This window comes from Salvelinus namaycush, chromosome 32 (assembly GCF_016432855.1).
Source record: "Salvelinus namaycush isolate Seneca chromosome 32, SaNama_1.0, whole genome shotgun sequence".
Classification (NCBI taxonomy): Eukaryota; Metazoa; Chordata; class Actinopteri; order Salmoniformes; family Salmonidae; genus Salvelinus; species Salvelinus namaycush.
In genome coordinates, this window is record NC_052338.1 from 19,008,801 (window position 1) to 19,025,225 (window position 16,425).

Here is a 16,425-nt window from a genome sequence, read left to right on the forward strand (position 1 = left end):
TCCAGGGAAGGGCCCTCTGCACCGCTATTCCTCACTGATAGAATAGCAGGGCTGTCCTTCAGCACCACAAGATGGCCCACATTGCAGCGATCCCTATCCAGCCAGAGATTGGCAGAGCTATCCTTTCAGCACCGCAAACACAAGCACATCAGCACTGTTGTTGTCATGGGCTGGTTGTACCCTTATTAGAAGTCCTGCTTATCCTTCATGCAGAATTGATTGATTGATTGATGGACTGTTTATGCTAGAATATGCCAGGGTAGGTAATTCCTCACTGACCTCCCTCCTCACTGTACCTTAATCTTCTACATTTCCTGGGAATATTGATTCTGTCAGTAATTCTGCCCTGGTTCTGGGCTCTGTGAGCTCTGTGAACTTTGGGCTCTGGGCTCTGTGGGCTCTGGGCTCTGTGGGCTCTGGGCTCTAGGCTCTGTGGGCTCTGGGCTCTGGGCTCTGTGGGCTCTGGGCTCTGGGCTCTGTGGGCTCTAGGCTCTGTGGGCTCTGGGCTCTGTGGGCTCTGGGATCTAGGCTATGTGGGCTCTGGGCTCTGTGGGCTCTGGGCTCTGTGGGCTCTGGGCTCTTTGTCTGCCTGTCCTGTACTTACTTGGCGTTTTATGTTCCGAGGGTATGTTTACCTCTAGACTTTTAATTGCATTCCCATAAATCCTAGAGGAAGGAAGTGCAATCAGAAAATTGCACTTGGCGTAGTGATTTATGCGGCGTGATTTGTGTTTGTTTGTGTGTGTGTGTGTGCGTGTGGGATTTAGGGCTTGAGCGAAGGCGTTATTTATCAGGAAGTACTTATTCCTCCTCACGAGGAACTTTGGTTGTTTGTGTTGGATGTGTAAATACATTACAGTTCTGTTGTCCTGAGAAGCACTTCAGAAACTGACTGATAGTCCTCTGGTATAGAAGCGCTAGAGAGCTTGGTCTTCTGGGCTTCAAGGGGCTTTGATTCATAGGAAAGTCATATGAAGAGATGATGCAAATTCCTTATAAACTGCCCTCCAACTTTTTATCAAAATCAATGTCAAGTCTTGAACGGTAACATTTAGATTAAGTTTTACACAGATGGGCGTGTCATTTTGTAGCTATTAAGAACTGTCCAGTAAAGTTCTAATCTGACAGATAGGAGCTGAGTTTCTTCTACATTATGCTTTCCATTTGGATAATATTATGACTAACTGCTCTGATAGTTAATCCTTCAGTTGAACTCCCTGTGACCTCTGTGGCTCTCTGTTTCCTCAGGTCCATGGGGCCGGTGTATGGGCAGCGAGTGTGGCCCAGGGGGCAGCCAGAGCCGGGCAGTGTGGTGCGCCCACTCTGAAGGCTGGACCACTCTTCACACCAACTGTGACCAGCCAGAGCGCCCGGAGAACCAGCAGAGCTGCTTCCACGTGTGTGACTGGCACAAAGACCTGTACGACTGGCAGTTGGGCGCCTGGAACCAGTGTGTGCCCGTGTCCATGCGGAGCACTGGGGCACTCCAGCGGCCAGCTGTATGTACCCGCGGCGAGGAGGGCATCCAGACACGCGAGGTGGGCTGCGTCCAGAAAGCAGATGGCGTGCCCGCGGAGGATGCAGCGATTTGTGAATATTTTGAGCCCAAGCCCAGGCTGGAGCAGGCCTGTCTGATCCCGTGCCCGCGGGACTGTGTGGTCTCCCAGTTCACCCCATGGACTTCCTGTTCGAAAACGTGCGGCATGGGTCTTCAGAATCGTGTCCGTTTTGTCCTGGCGCCGCCTCTGTTCGGGGGCTCGGCCTGCCCTAACCTGACAGAGTTCCAGACGTGTCAGCCAGGTCCCTGCGTTGGCCCAGAGAGCCTCTATAGTCTAAGGGTGGGGTCCTGGGGTCCCTGCTCTGTACCCCTCCCTCGCACGGCCAGGCAGGCTCCCACCCTTACTCACGGTAAAGATGTGGCTCTCCCTCGCCGGCTTCGCAAGGGCAGAGAGGGTAAAGAGGGTAAAGAGGGCAGCGAGGTGCCCACCCCACGCCAGCCTCGACTGAGCAAAGAAGAAAGGATGAAAAGAAAGGAGGAAAGAAAGGAGGGTAGAAAAGGAAGACAGGCAGCCAAAGAAGGACGCAGGAAGAACAAGGAAAGAGTCAAGGAGAGGGTGAGGGAGCGGGTGAGGGCGAGGGGGAGGGTGAAAGACCCAGAGACCAAAGAGCTGATAAAAAATAAGAGGACCAGGAACAGACAGAACCGACAGGGAGGGAAGTTCTGGGACCTGCAGGTTGGATACCAGACCCGGGAGGTGACCTGTGTTCACAGGAGCGGCAACACTGACGCACTGAGGTCAGTCTCACTTATAGTTTATAGTCTTACTGTATGCATCACAGCTACCTCATGATGACTGTCTCATCCATTTCTCACCAGTGTCTCTGATATCATTTTCTATGTTCCATTGTTTCCCCATTACATAGAGGTGACGTAGGGATGCATCTCTCTGTGTGTTATAGAAAGAAATGATTACTGGCAGCACACGATTCACAGTCAGCGCTGAAAGAATTACAAGAGCCTAAAGTGTTCTGTGTTCTGCAGTACTAACAGTCACATACGATGAAGTCATCATCACCCACATGGCTTTGTTAATGTATAAGAGCGAGAGAGATGGGAATCTATGCCTTCTGGAATAGGTATGGCAATAGTGTTTTGTCATAGAATATTACATACGGTTTTGGTTTTAGTAGGTCTTCTTCTTCTTCTTCTTCTTCTTTTTCCTACCTCATGCATTCTCTCATTAGTTTATTCATAGTACCCTCAAATAGTTTCTTTAAGCTGGCACCACTTTAAAGTATTGGCAAAAATGCTGCCTTTGGAGATGTTTTTTTTTGTAGCATTAATCCACAATAGTCCTGCAGTTTATTAATATTCATCTAACGGCTTGTTTACTTTGCGTTTAAAATATTTTTGGCCAGTTTTTTGCAACCTCTTCTCCTAAAAATCTCAGAAAGTAGAGCTGTGTTTTTTTGTTTGTCTCTGAAGTGAGGGTTCAGTCAATGGAGTCTGCAGTGTCTATGTTTTGTATCATATTTTCATTGACATTTATTCTTTGTTTAACCAAAGAACTTGTCGTCTTTCAAAGAAGCAATTGGAGTTTTGTACGGCGTGAAGTTAGTTTCAAAGCTTCAGATTTACCATAACCTCCAACTGAAAGCATTGTGATATTCAGCGATTAATATATAGTAAGTATTAATAAAGAGATACGAGGATAGACAGCATTCTTGTTTTTGCGCCTCAAGATAGCGTAATATTCATAGAAAACCAATATTTATTCAGTGAGATCAACTATGAGAGTTGAATCGATGATGAGTAGAAGTGTCATGGCTTCCTTCCATTCTGCTGTACTCAACCGTGTCCCTGGGATCCAACAGACGATTGGAGGCCTCAACCATAACATCTATGAAATGGTCAGAGGATCAAACCGCTGTCCCTTTCCGTTAACCATCATCCTGCGTCATGTCCATTTCTATGGGTGGCCATCTAACTACATCCACATACTGTAGCACGGTCATTCATTCATATTACAGAAATAGCTGGGTGGTGGTGGTCAAGACGTGTTTTATTGAATGTCTCCATTCCATTCTACTCAGGTGCACATGCTTTCTAAAAGGCATTGTTCCTCTTTGCTGAGATGTGAAATGCATGTCTGTCCCAATTCTGTCTCTGAGGAACGGGGTGGCTGTTATGGTGACCACTTAACACCGAATAGATCTCTCCCACTTTCTTAAAGGGATATGAATGCTTTAGCGCATCTTGAAAGAAAAAGAAAATGGGCGTCCATAGGGAGATGGTCAGAGAAAATCATAAATGATTGAAATGATGGGATAACAACTTGTATTATATTCCCGTATCTTTAAGTAGAATATATATTATATCTCTATGATCTAGATCTATCCTAGGATTAATGTTGAGACATTTCTCCTTTATAATGAGTAGTAATGTTGAGGTATTTTAGTTTTTTAGGAGCTACTCATAGCATCTACCACAGATGTTGAACTGAAACCCCCAAAGAGGCTTATCTGATCTGATACTGACCATCTACCAACCACATTAGGCCAAGGATCAAGTGTGTTTACTGTTATAGAAGCTCTGAAATATATCTGGTGGGAATGTATTCCATCTCACTTCATTTAACATTGGTTATTATTTATTATGATGTTTATCTGTCTGTAAGCTAAGGAAATCTATAATTGTATATTTGGGTCCTATTTCAGATTTACATTGCTTTGGGTGAGAGGATCTGCTAAATGACTACAATGCTAAATTAATATGTAGGTTTGTAGAAAAGGTACTTTACAAATTCAGAATGAGTTCAAGGGGTTTGAAGCTGTGGTGTTCCTGAATCGGATTTTGCAAACAAGTTTGGCCTTATTAGGAAACCTTGCCTCATTCCTTTGACCAAACACCTTCACTGATTTCTTTGAACCTAATTAATGAACGCCTTGTCTCTTCTCTCCAGCCTGTGTTCTCGGGAGTCCCTACCAGTGACATACCAGGCCTGCGTACTGGCCAAAGACTGTGAGGTGAGCGACTGGACCGACTGGTCGCCCTGCTCCAAGGACTGCTACGAGCTCAACGGGCCCACGGGTGAGCGCACACGCACACGCCGGGTACACCAGTTCCCTGTGGGAGAAGGGGAGGAGTGCCCCGAACTGGAGGAGAAGGAACCCTGCACCCCTCAGGGAGAAGGGGTACCCCCCTGCATTGCGTAAGTACTCTATCACCCAACGTTTGAAAAATATGTGTGATTTCAATGTCTTATATGGATGTCTACGTTTTTGTACGAACAGTATATCAATTGTGTAGTTTGTATACTCACATTGGAAAACGTAAAAATGTCAGCCAATCAAGGATTGCAGATGGTCAATTGAACTGCACTTCTACTCTGCAGGCTGGCTGACCATTACAGTTACTCCCTTTCTAAAGTGTACTATGGGTAAGCCGCCTGTCTGCATCCCTAAATAGCTTTGCTGACAAAAAAAATAAACACTTAATGCATCAGACACTCAGCCAGACAGGCCTGGTGTGTCTCTAACACTAAATGCATATGTGCATACAGGAAATGGTTTGTTTCTGTGTGTTAAGTGATCAAGGCCATGCGGCCGGAACGTTGGCTGGTTGCTGTAATGACTGTGTAGCTAACCATCTAACACAACAGCAGCAGTAGGACTACGAGCACTGGGGAGTTATCAGTAGGGGGAGGAGCCACAATAACAACCCCACTACTATTGGTCTGTGGGTTGTTTGGTGTCTGCTGGCTTATTATCCACAGCCTGAGTGGTGTCATTAATCTGATGACTGTTATTTATTTAATCCAATAACTATGTTTAATCGTTACCTGATTAAATTAATAATGTACTCATTAGGAATTTGGAGCAACACGGAAGAGGTTGTTTAAAACCTGTTTTACATGAAATGCATGCCCAGAGTAAACTGCCTGCTACTCTGTCCCAGATGCTAATATATGCATATTATTATTAGTATTGGATGGAAAACACGCTGAAGTTTCTAAAACTGTTTGAATGATGTCTGTGAGTATAACAGAACTCATATGGCAGGCGAAAACCAGAGAAAAATCCAACCAGGAAGTGGGAAATCTGAGGTTTGTAGTTTTTCAAAGCTTGGCCTACCAAATACACAGCGTCTACGGGGTTAAGTTCCTAAGACTTCCATTAGATGTCAACCGTCTTTAGAAACTTGTTTCAGGCTTCTGCTATAAAGGAGGGGGGAATGGGAGCTGAATGAGTCAGTGGTCTGGCAGAGTGTCTCAGGCTCGTGACGCACGTTCCCGACAGAGTCAGCTCTCGTTCCAATGCTTTGCTACAGACGATGGAATTCTCCGGTTGGAATATTATTGATGATTTATGTTAAAAACATCCTAAAGATTGATTCCATACATCGTTTGATATGTTTCTACGACCTGTAACGAAACTTTCCGAGTTTTTGTCTGGACCTAGTGCTCATGAAGATGGATCACTGGGCTGAACACGCTAACAACTAGTGGCTATTTGGACATAAATGATGGACTTTATGGAACTTTATAGAACAAATCAGTCATTTATTGTCGAACTGGGATTCCTGGGAGTGCATTCTGAAGAAGATCATCAAAGGTAAGGGAATATTTATCATGTTATTTCTAACTTCTGTTGACTCCAACATGGCGGAAATTTCTTTGGCTGGATTTGGCTGGATTGGGCTCTGAGCGCCGTACTCAGATTATGCTTTTTCCGTAAAGTTTTTTTGAAATCTGACACAGTGGTTGCATTAAGGATAAGTCTATCTTTAATTCTGTGAATAACACTTGTATCTTTTATCGATGTTTATTATGAGTATTTCTGGGATTTCTGTGGCTATCTGCAAGATCACTGGATGTTTTGGTATCAAACATTACTGCACGGAACGCGCCAATGTAAACTGAGATTTTTGGATATAAATATGCACATTATCGAACAAAACCTACATGTATTGTGTAACATGATGTCCTATGAGTGTCATCTGATGAAGATCATCAAAGGTTAGTGATTCATTTTATCTACATTTCTGCTTTTTGTGACTCCTACCTTTGGCTTGAAAATGGCTGTGTGTTTTTTTGACTTGGCTCTGAACTAACATAATCATATGTTGTGCTTTCGCTTTTTTGAAATCGGACACGATGTGTATCTTTCATTTGCTGTATTGGACTTGTTAATGTGTAAAAGTTACATATTTCGGAAAAATATTTTTGAATTTCCTGCGTTGCCTTTTCAGCGGAATGTTGTTGAGGGGTTCCGCTAGCGGAACGCCTGCGCTAGAAAGGTTAAAGTGTTACCATCTCCCGAATTAAGCTCTGTAAAGTCTATTACATTGATAAACAGTCATCTTATTAATCATTACCTCTTATCATATCATCATCATTCTGAACAGTCATAACCTCATGCATCTGCAAAAACCCCAGGCTTACTCATGATTCAGTATTACACAAATTGGTTTCATTAGTTATTTACTAGCTAACTAAATAATAACAGGAAAACATACACACTTAATACATACATCCCTAGCGGGATTTTACAATATGGCTTTTACATAACGACATGGAGAGAGAGAGAGAGAAAAATACACTTTTATCGTCAACTCATTTCAGAACTATTCTCACGTTAATCATATAGTTTGCACACGAACCGCCGACCGTTTGGAATAAGAAATCATGAATGTATTTACGTGTTCGTGCCTTTGTTCGTCGTGTAGTCCTGAACAGAACTACACATTTCACTCTGTGCCATTCACTCCAGAAGCTGCTTATTTGAAGATAAGGTAGCTGTGCTGATGGATCTAGTGGGGTGATGAGAATAGCGTACTACGGTGATTTGACAAGAGTAGTATGTTGGTTTGAAGAGTTTGAGATATTTGACTCAGGACAGCTATTCAGCTGTACCAGCGTACCAGTGATTGTCTGAGAGGGGAGTTTGTTTTCCTCTTCCTCCTTGTGTTGATTATTCAGCTCGCCGTCTCTCTGGTCTAATGGAAGGTGAGTTTATTTCTTACATCGTGTTGAGGTTCCAACCATTTCAAACATGTGGCCTCACGTTTCCTGGCCTAATGTTAATTTCGTTACCAAGCCTTTCTATGCATGCTGTCCAAAAAGGACGGTTCCATCAGTCTGACACGTTCTCAGACCTCACTCGGGGTGTGGCTAATTACTTATGCACAGCTTATAGGTGATAGGTTCTCTTATACCTCCTAAAATCACATTCCTATCTTAACTTCTTATGGCTGCAAGCCCGACGTCGGTACACTTATGACAACAGCCAGCTCAAGTGCAGGGCGCGAAATTCAAAATATATTTTTTAGAAATATTTAACTTTCACACATTAACAAGTCCAATACAGCATATGAAAGATAAACATCTTGTGAATCCAGCCAACATGTCCGATTTTTAAAATGTTTTACAGCGAAAACACCACATATATTTATGTTAGCTCACCACCAAATACAAAAAAGGACAGACATTTTTCACAGCACAGGTAGCATGCACAAAGCCAACCTAACTAACCAAGAACCAACCAAACTAACCAAGAAACAACTTCATCAGATGACAGTCTTATAACATGTTATACAATAAATCTATGTTTTGTTCGAAAAATGTGCATATTTGAGGTATAAATCAGTTTTACATTGCAGCTACCATCACAGCTACCGTCACAAATAGGACCGAAGCAGCCAGTGTAATTACAGACACCAACGTCAAATACCTAAATACTCATCATAAAACATTTCTGAAAAATCGATGGTGTATAGCAAATTAAAGACAAACATCTTGTGAATCCAGCCAATATTTCCGATTTTTTAAAGTGTTTTACAGCGAAAACACAATATAGCATTATATTAGCTTACTACAATAGCCTACCACACTACCGCATTCATTCATCAAGGCACGTTAGCGATAGCAATAGGCACGTTAGCGATAGCGAATAAACCAGCAAAATATATATAATTTTTGACTAACCTTGATAAGCTTCATCAGATGACAGTCCTATAACATCAGGTTATACATACACTTATGTTTTGTATTTAGAGCTGAAATCAGTGGTTATACATTGTGCTAACGTAGCATCTTTTTCCCAGAATGTGCGGATATTTTTATGGCACTCAACTATTCTGACCAAATAACTATAAATAAACGTTACTAAAAAATACATGTTGTATAGGAAATGATAGATACACTAGTTCTTAATGCAATCGCCGTGTTAGAATTCTAAAAATAACTTCATTACGACATCCAGCTTAGGTATAGCGAGAGAGTACCCAAAATCTGGGCGCAAACGACTATTTCACATGTTCGACAGATATATGAATAAAATGGGTCCTACTTTTGATGATCTTTCATCAGAATGTTGTACAAGGGGTCCTTTGTCGGGAACAATCGTTGTTTGGATTTAGAATGTCCTCTTCTCCAGTCAATTAGCACGGAAAGCTAGCAAAGTGGCGCTAAGCTCTCCTTCCTGAACAAAGGCACACAACGCAACAGCCTAACGTCCTGAATAAATTTCAATAATCTAATAAAACTATATTGAAAAAACATACTTTACGATGATATTGTCACATGTATCAAATAAAATCAAAGCCGGAGATATTAGTCGTCCATAACGACAGCTTATCAGAAGGCAAATCCAGGTCCCTTCACGCGCTCTCCAGAAAACAGGAAACTGGTGACACGTCATGCCGAGAGCTTTTATTCGACCCCAGATCAAGTTACACACTCCATTTCTTCTCTCACTGCCTGTCGACATCTAGTGGAAGACGTATGAAGTGCATCTATACTAATAAATATCAAGGACATTAATAGGCAGGCCCTAGAACAGAGCATCGATTTCAGATTTTCCACTTCCCGTCAGGAAGTTTGCTGCAAAATGAGTTCTGTTTTACTCACAGATATAATTCAAACGGTTTTAGAAACTAGAGAGTGTTTTCTATCCAATAGTAATAATAATATGCATATTGTACGAGCAAGAATTGAGTACGAGGCCGTTTGAAATGGGCCCCTTTTATCCGGCTACTCAATACTGCCTCTGCAGCCCAAACAGGTTAACCTCTCTTGGGTATGTGGGACGTTAGCGTCCCACCTCTTCAACAGCCAGTGAAACTGCTGGGCGCCAAATTCAAATACAGAAATACTCATTATAGATATTCAGAAAACAAAACATATTTTACATAGGTTTAAAGATGAACGTCTTGTGAATCCAACCACAGTGTCAGATTTTAAAAATGCTTTACGGCGAAAGCATACCTTACGATTATTTGAGAACATAGCCCACTAGACAATTCATTACAAACACTAACCAGCCAAGTAGAACAGAGTCAGAGTCAGAAATAGAGATAAAATGAATCCCTTACCTTTGATGATCTTCATATGGTTGCAGTCAGCAGACATTCATTTACTCAAACATTTTTCTTTTGTTCGATAAAGTCTCTTTATATACAAAAACCTCAGTTTTGTTCGCGCGTTTTCTTCAGTAATCCACAGGCTCAAACGCAGTCAAAACAGGAAGACAAAAAATCCAAATTGTATCCGTAATGTTCATAGAAACATGCCAAACGATGTTTATATTCAATCCTCAGGTTGTTTTTAGCCTAAATAATCGATAATATTTAAACCGGACAATAACGTCGTCAATTTAAAAGGTAAACAAGAATTGCTCTCTCTCTGTCGAGCGCATGAAAAAGCTCTTTAGCGACACTTTAGCGTCCAGTCATTCCGAATGCTCTTATTCCCTAATTTTTCAGAATACAAGCCTGAAACTATTTCTAAAGACTGTTGACATCTAGTGGAAGGCATAGAAACTGCAGTTTGAGTCCAAAGTCAATGGATACTGTAATGGCATTGAATAGAAAACTACAAAACCAAGACAAAAACTACTTCCTGAATGGATTTTTCCCAGGTTTTTGCCTGCCAAATCAGTTCTGTTATACTCACAGACACTATTTTAACAGTTTTGGAAACTTTAGAGTGTTTTCTATCCAAATCTACCAGTATGCATATATGCATATCATATCTTCTGGGCCCGAGAAGCAGGCAGTTTAAATTGGGCATGCATTTCATCCAAAATTCCGAATGCTGCCCCCTACCCTAGTGAAGTTAAGAAAAAAAATATCATATTTTTTCATATTATATGCACGTCGTATTGGAAGGAAACTTTACAGATAAAAGGGAAAAACTTTCAAAGTTACAGTGTTTCATCCATACAGTTTTAAATGACATTACAAAATGAAAAGCAATATTACGTTTTCCATAGCTCCCCACTGACCATTCCCCATATTCTTATGTTAGAACTATTGATCCAGTATCCACTTTTGACCATCTTAGCGTTTAAGAGGCAAAACTGTCTGTGAAACAAAGCCATTCCTTTGGTTAATACTAAAGGGGGAGAAAGAGCCCCCCTTCTCCTGTAATTTACAACAGGGTGTGAAGTGTCAAAACGTCCCAGTTCCCTCCTTTGTGGGTGAGAGAAGGTCTGGTTTATTTTTTTAAATTTAACTAGGCAAGTCAGTGAAGAACAAATGTTTATTTACAATGACGGTCTACCCCGGCCAAACCCTAACCCAGACGACACTGGGCCAATTGTGTGCCACCCTATGGGACTCCCAATCACGGCCGGTTGTGAAACAGCCTGGAATCGAACCAGGGTCTGTAGTGACAGTCATGACAGTGGGTACAAACCACAGCCCGAAGGGGGAGAATGGAGGCGGGAGGGAGAGGCTCATTGTGTGGGTCGACGGTGTGGTGTGATGAGAGGGTAGGGGGGACGGTGTGGTGCTGATGAGAGGGTGGGGTCGACGGTTTGAGGGGGCATGTGGAAAGAGATGGAGAGAGATTGGAGAAATGGGAAAGGGGGAAAATGGGGATGTGATTGGGTAGTGTGTTAGTTGATGCAGTGATGGGGGCATATAGGGAGAGATAGAGAGATTGGGGGAGGCGGTAAGGGGGAGATGGGTTTGGCTCAGTGTGTGGGACGATGGTGCCATGGAAGAGGGGGACATATAAGGAGAGATGGAGAGGAAAGAAACGGCCCAGCGTTTGGCTTATTGCCAGTGATGGAGGAAATGATTAATGGAGTGTCTGGGAAAAAGTCAGTTGGTCCGTGCAGTGTCTTATCTGATCCCCCCTCCGCACACACACACACACACACACACACACACACACACACACACACACACACACACACACACACACACACACACACACACACACACACACACACACACACACACACACACATATACACACACACACACACACACACACACACAGATGGGCGTGTTGACACACCATCACTTTCACACCCGGCAGGCAGTCCTGAGCTGTGATGGCATGCGTGTCCCTTAAATTACTTCCCCCCCCAACCTGTACAACGCAATGTGGAACTATACTCCCCTGGTGCGTAGAGGAAGGTATTTCCTCAATTTCCACTGTTTAGACCTCTAGTCTGTTTGAGTGTTTTGACCTGCAGTTGCTAACAAGCTAAGACCGTCGCCGGAGGTTCCGGACCGCCGACCGTCGCTGGAGGTTCCAGACCATGGACCGTCTCAGGATGTTCCGGGCCGTGGACCGTCTCAGGAGGTTACGGACCGTGGACCGTCTCAGGAGGTTACGGACCGTGGACCGTCTCAGGAGGTTCCGGACCGTGGACCGTCTCAGGAGGTTCCGGACCGTGGACCGTCTCAGGAGGTTCCGGACCGTGGACCGTCTCAGGAGGTTCCGGACTGTGGACCGTCGTAGGAGGTTCCGGACTGTGGACTGTCGTTGGTGGTTCCGGACTGCGGACCGTCTTCGGAGGTTCCGGACTGTGAAACGTCGCCGGAAGCTCTGGACTGGGAACTGTCGCCGGAAGCCCTGGACTGGGAACTGTCGCCGGAAGCTCTGGACTGGGAACTGTCGCCGGAAGCTTGGTGCGTGGGACCGGCACTGGTGGTACCGGGCTGGTGACACGCACCTCAGGACGAGCGCGAAGAGCAGGCACAGGACGTACTGGACTGTGGAGGCGCATTGGAAGCCTGATGCGTGGGACCAGTACAGGTGGCACCGGGCTGGTGACACGCACCTCAGGGCGAGTGCGGAGAGGAGGCACAGGATGTACTGGGCTGTGGAGGCGCACTGGAGGCCTGATGCATGGGGCCGGCACTGGTGGCACCGGGCTGGTGACACGCACCTCAGGGCGAGTGCGGGGAGGAGGCACAGGACGTACTGGACTGTGGAGGCGCACTGGAGGCCTGATGCGTGGGGCCGGTACAGGTGGCACCGGGCTGGTGACACGCACCTCAGGGTGAGTGCGAGGAGCAGGTACAGGACGTACCTGACTGGGAAGGCACACTTGAGGGAGAGTGCGAGGAGCAGGAACAGGACGTACCGGGCTGTGGAGGCGCACTGGAGACACGGTGCGTAGAACCGGCACACATTGTTCCGGAACGATGACACTCTTCACACGGTGAGTACGAGGAGTTGGCACAGGACGTACTGGGCTGTGAAGGCGCACTGGAGACCGGGTGCGTATATCCGGCATCAATTGTACCGGAACATTAACACACTTCTCAGGACGAGTACGGAGAGCTGACTCAGGTGGCTTTAAATTGTTCACACGTTCCTTAGGGCAAATGTTGTGCATCCTCCACCAATTCAATAACTCTCTCATTTCTCTCTCCTCCACATTCTCCCTCAACTCACTGACAGTCTCTGGTTCACTCCCCTTAACTTTCGCCGCCCACTCTTCGCTCAATCTGTCCCAATTTTCCTCCTCAGTCTCTGACTCACCTCTCAGCGTCTCCGACCACTCCATGTGCCCCCAACCCCAAAAAAATTTGGGCTGTCTTTTGGGCTTGCGTCGTGGCCGCGAACCCCCGGTGTCGTCGTTGTTGCACCCTCGCTGCTTCCGCCTGCTTCCATGGCAGGCTTCTGTCTCCTGCCATAATTTCTTCCCACGTCCAGGATGTCCTCCACTCCTGGCTTTCCTCCTGGGCACGCTGCTTGGTCCGTTGTTGGTGGGATCTTCTGTCATGATCGTTATAATGAGTGGACCAAAGCGCAGCGTGATCTGGGTTCCACATCCTTTTATTTCTAGGTGAAACTCACTGCCAAAACAAAAACAATAAATCTCAAAACAAAACGTGAAGTAGTGCAATAGTGCAAACAGGCAACTATACATAGTCAAGATCCCACAAAGCACAAAGGGGAAATTGCTGCCTAAATATGATCCCCAATCAGAGACAACGACAAACAGCTGCCTCTGATTGGGAACAATACCTGGCCAACATAGACACATAATCACCTAGATGACCCACCCTAGTCACACCCCGACCTAACCAACATAGAGAATAAAAAGCTCTCTATGGTCAGGGCGTGACATATGGACCATATCTCCCAGGAATTGTGAAAAACTGAGTTTAAATGTATTTGGCTAAGGTGTATGTAAACTTTCGACTTCAACTGTATATATATATATATACACACTCACCACATGAGCAAAAGTATGTGGACGCCTGATCGTCGAACATCTCCTTCCAAAATAATGGGAATGAATATAGAGTTGGTCCCCCCTTTGATGCTATAACAGCCTCCACTCTTCTGGGAAGGGTTTCCACTAGATTTTTTTATTTTTTATTTAGCCTTTATTTAACTAGGCAAGTCAGTTAAGAACAAATTCTCATTTACAACGATGGCCTGCCCCTGAACATGGCAGTGGGTCTTGTCAGCTTGGGGATTCGATCTAGGAACCTTTCGGTTACTGGCGCAACACACTCACCACAAGGCTACCTGCCGCTGCTACATGCTTCTGTTGGAACATTGCTGTGAGGACTTGCTTCCATTCAGCCACAGGAGCATTAGTAAGGTCGGACACTGATGTTGGTCGATTAGGCCTGGCTCGCAGTTGGCATTCCAATGCATCCCAAAGGTGTTGATGGGGTTGAGGTCAGGGCTCTGTGCAGGCAAGTTCTTCCACACTGATCTCGACAAATCATTTCTCTATGGATCTTTGTGCACAGGGGCATTGTCATGCTGAAACAGTAAAGGGCCTCCTGGCATCCGCCAAACCCAGATTCGTCTGTCAGACTTCCAGATTGTGAAGCCTGATTCATCACCAAAGATAATGTGTTTCTGCTGCTCCAGAGTCCATTGGCGGCGACCTTTGCACCACTCCAGCTGACGCTTGGCATTGCGCATAGTGATCTTAGCTTTGTGTGCGGCTGTTCGGCCTTGGAAACCCATTTCATGAAGCTCCCAACGATCAGTTATTGTGCTGACGTTGCTTCCAGAGGCAGTTTGGAACTCGGTAGTGAGTGTGCAACCGAGGACAGACGATTTTTACGAGCTACGCACTTCAGCACTCGGTGGTCCTGTTATGTGAGCTTGTGTGGCCTAACATTTCGCAGCTGAGCCATTGTTGCACCTAGACATTTCCACTTCACAATAACAGCACTTAGAGTTGACCACTCTAAGTTTTGGTACAAAGTATATGTTATGGTGTGTGGTGCATTTTCCTGTCATGATTTATGTCCACTAGTAGAATCTATGCGAAGGCACATTGAAGCTCTTCTGGCAGCTCGTGGTGGCCTAACACCCTTTTAAGACACTTTACTTTGGTGTTTCCTTTATTTTGGCAGTTACCTGTGTGTGCTTGTGATAAAACTTAATCCACAGTTATTTGTTAGAAACTTTTGAACCTCTGTGGCTAAATTATGCTCGCTGGTATATTTCTAACATTGAGAGTAGGCTCCTGTGGTTGGATTTTTTTTTGCCTCTTGGGCCCCCTACACCCTGACTCACACAATAGACCAGTCATATATTTTTATTATGCAGTTTATTTTTTATTTTTTATTAATCAGTTTCCCAATCAAGGCAGAGCCCCCAAGTTACCCATGTGGGCCCCCCTACCTCCTCTCCTCCCCCATCTGACGATTAGCAAATCACCAGCATGCTGTCTGCACTCATAGAGATGGGGCTTGTGAGTCCTCTTGTGGTTGGCGGTTGCAGTAATAAAAATACAAAATACACTGCTCAAAAAAATAAAGGGAACACTTAAACAACACAATGTAACTCCAAGTCAATCACACTTCTGTGAAATCAAACTGTCCACTTAGGAAGCAACATTGATTGACAATAAATTTCACATGCTGTTGTGCAAATGGAATAGACAAAAGGTGGAAATTATAGGCAATTAGCAAGACACCCCCAATAAAGGAGTGGTTCTGCAGGTGGTGACCACAGACCACTTCTCAGTTCCTATGCTTCCTGGCTGATGTTTTGGTCACTTTGAATGCTGGCGGTGGTTTCACTCTAGCGGTAGCATGAGATGGAGTCTACAACCCACACAAGTGGCTCAGGTAGTGCAGCTCATCCAGGATGGCACATCAATGCGAGCTGTGGCAAGAAGGTTTGCTGTGTCTGTCAGCGTAGTGTCCAGAGCATGGAGGCGCTACCAGTGCATGTGTCCAGAGCATGGAGGCACACAAATGTGCATGTGTCTGCTCAAACGGTCAGAAACAGACTCCATGAGGGTGGTATGAGGGCCCGATGTCCACAGGTGGGGTTGTGCTTACAGCCCAACACCGTGCAGGACGTTTGGCATTTGCCAGAGAACACCAAGATTGGCAAATTCGCCACTGGCGCCCTGTGCTCTTCACAGATGAAAGCAGGTTCACACTGAGCACGTGACAGACGTGACAGAGTATGGAGACGCCGTGGAGAACGTTCTGCTGCCTGCAACATCCTCGAGCATGACCGGTTTGGCGGTGGGTCAGTCATGGTGTGGGGTGGCATTTCTTTGGGGGGCCGCACAGCCCTCCATGTGCTCGCCAGAGGTAGCCTGACTGCCATTAGGTACCGAGATGAGATCCTCAGACCCCTTGTGAGACCATATGCTGGTGCGGTTGGCCCTGGGTTCCTCCTAATGCAA

General features: G+C 45.1%; 1 protein-coding gene across 1 annotated transcript in view; it reads left to right on the forward strand.

Moving 5' to 3' along the window:
• The window catches only part of LOC120027047 (thrombospondin type-1 domain-containing protein 7A-like), a 100,915-nt gene that overhangs the window by 23,349 nt on the left and 61,141 nt on the right, over nt 1-16,425 (forward strand). Inside the window, exons 5-7 of the mRNA XM_038971891.1 lie at nt 1,249-1,889; nt 2,091-2,296; nt 4,464-4,712. Of these exons, the coding sequence (XP_038827819.1) occupies nt 1,249-1,889; nt 2,091-2,296; nt 4,464-4,712 (1,096 nt within the window). The remainder of the gene's footprint in view (nt 1-1,248; nt 1,890-2,090; nt 2,297-4,463; nt 4,713-16,425) is intronic.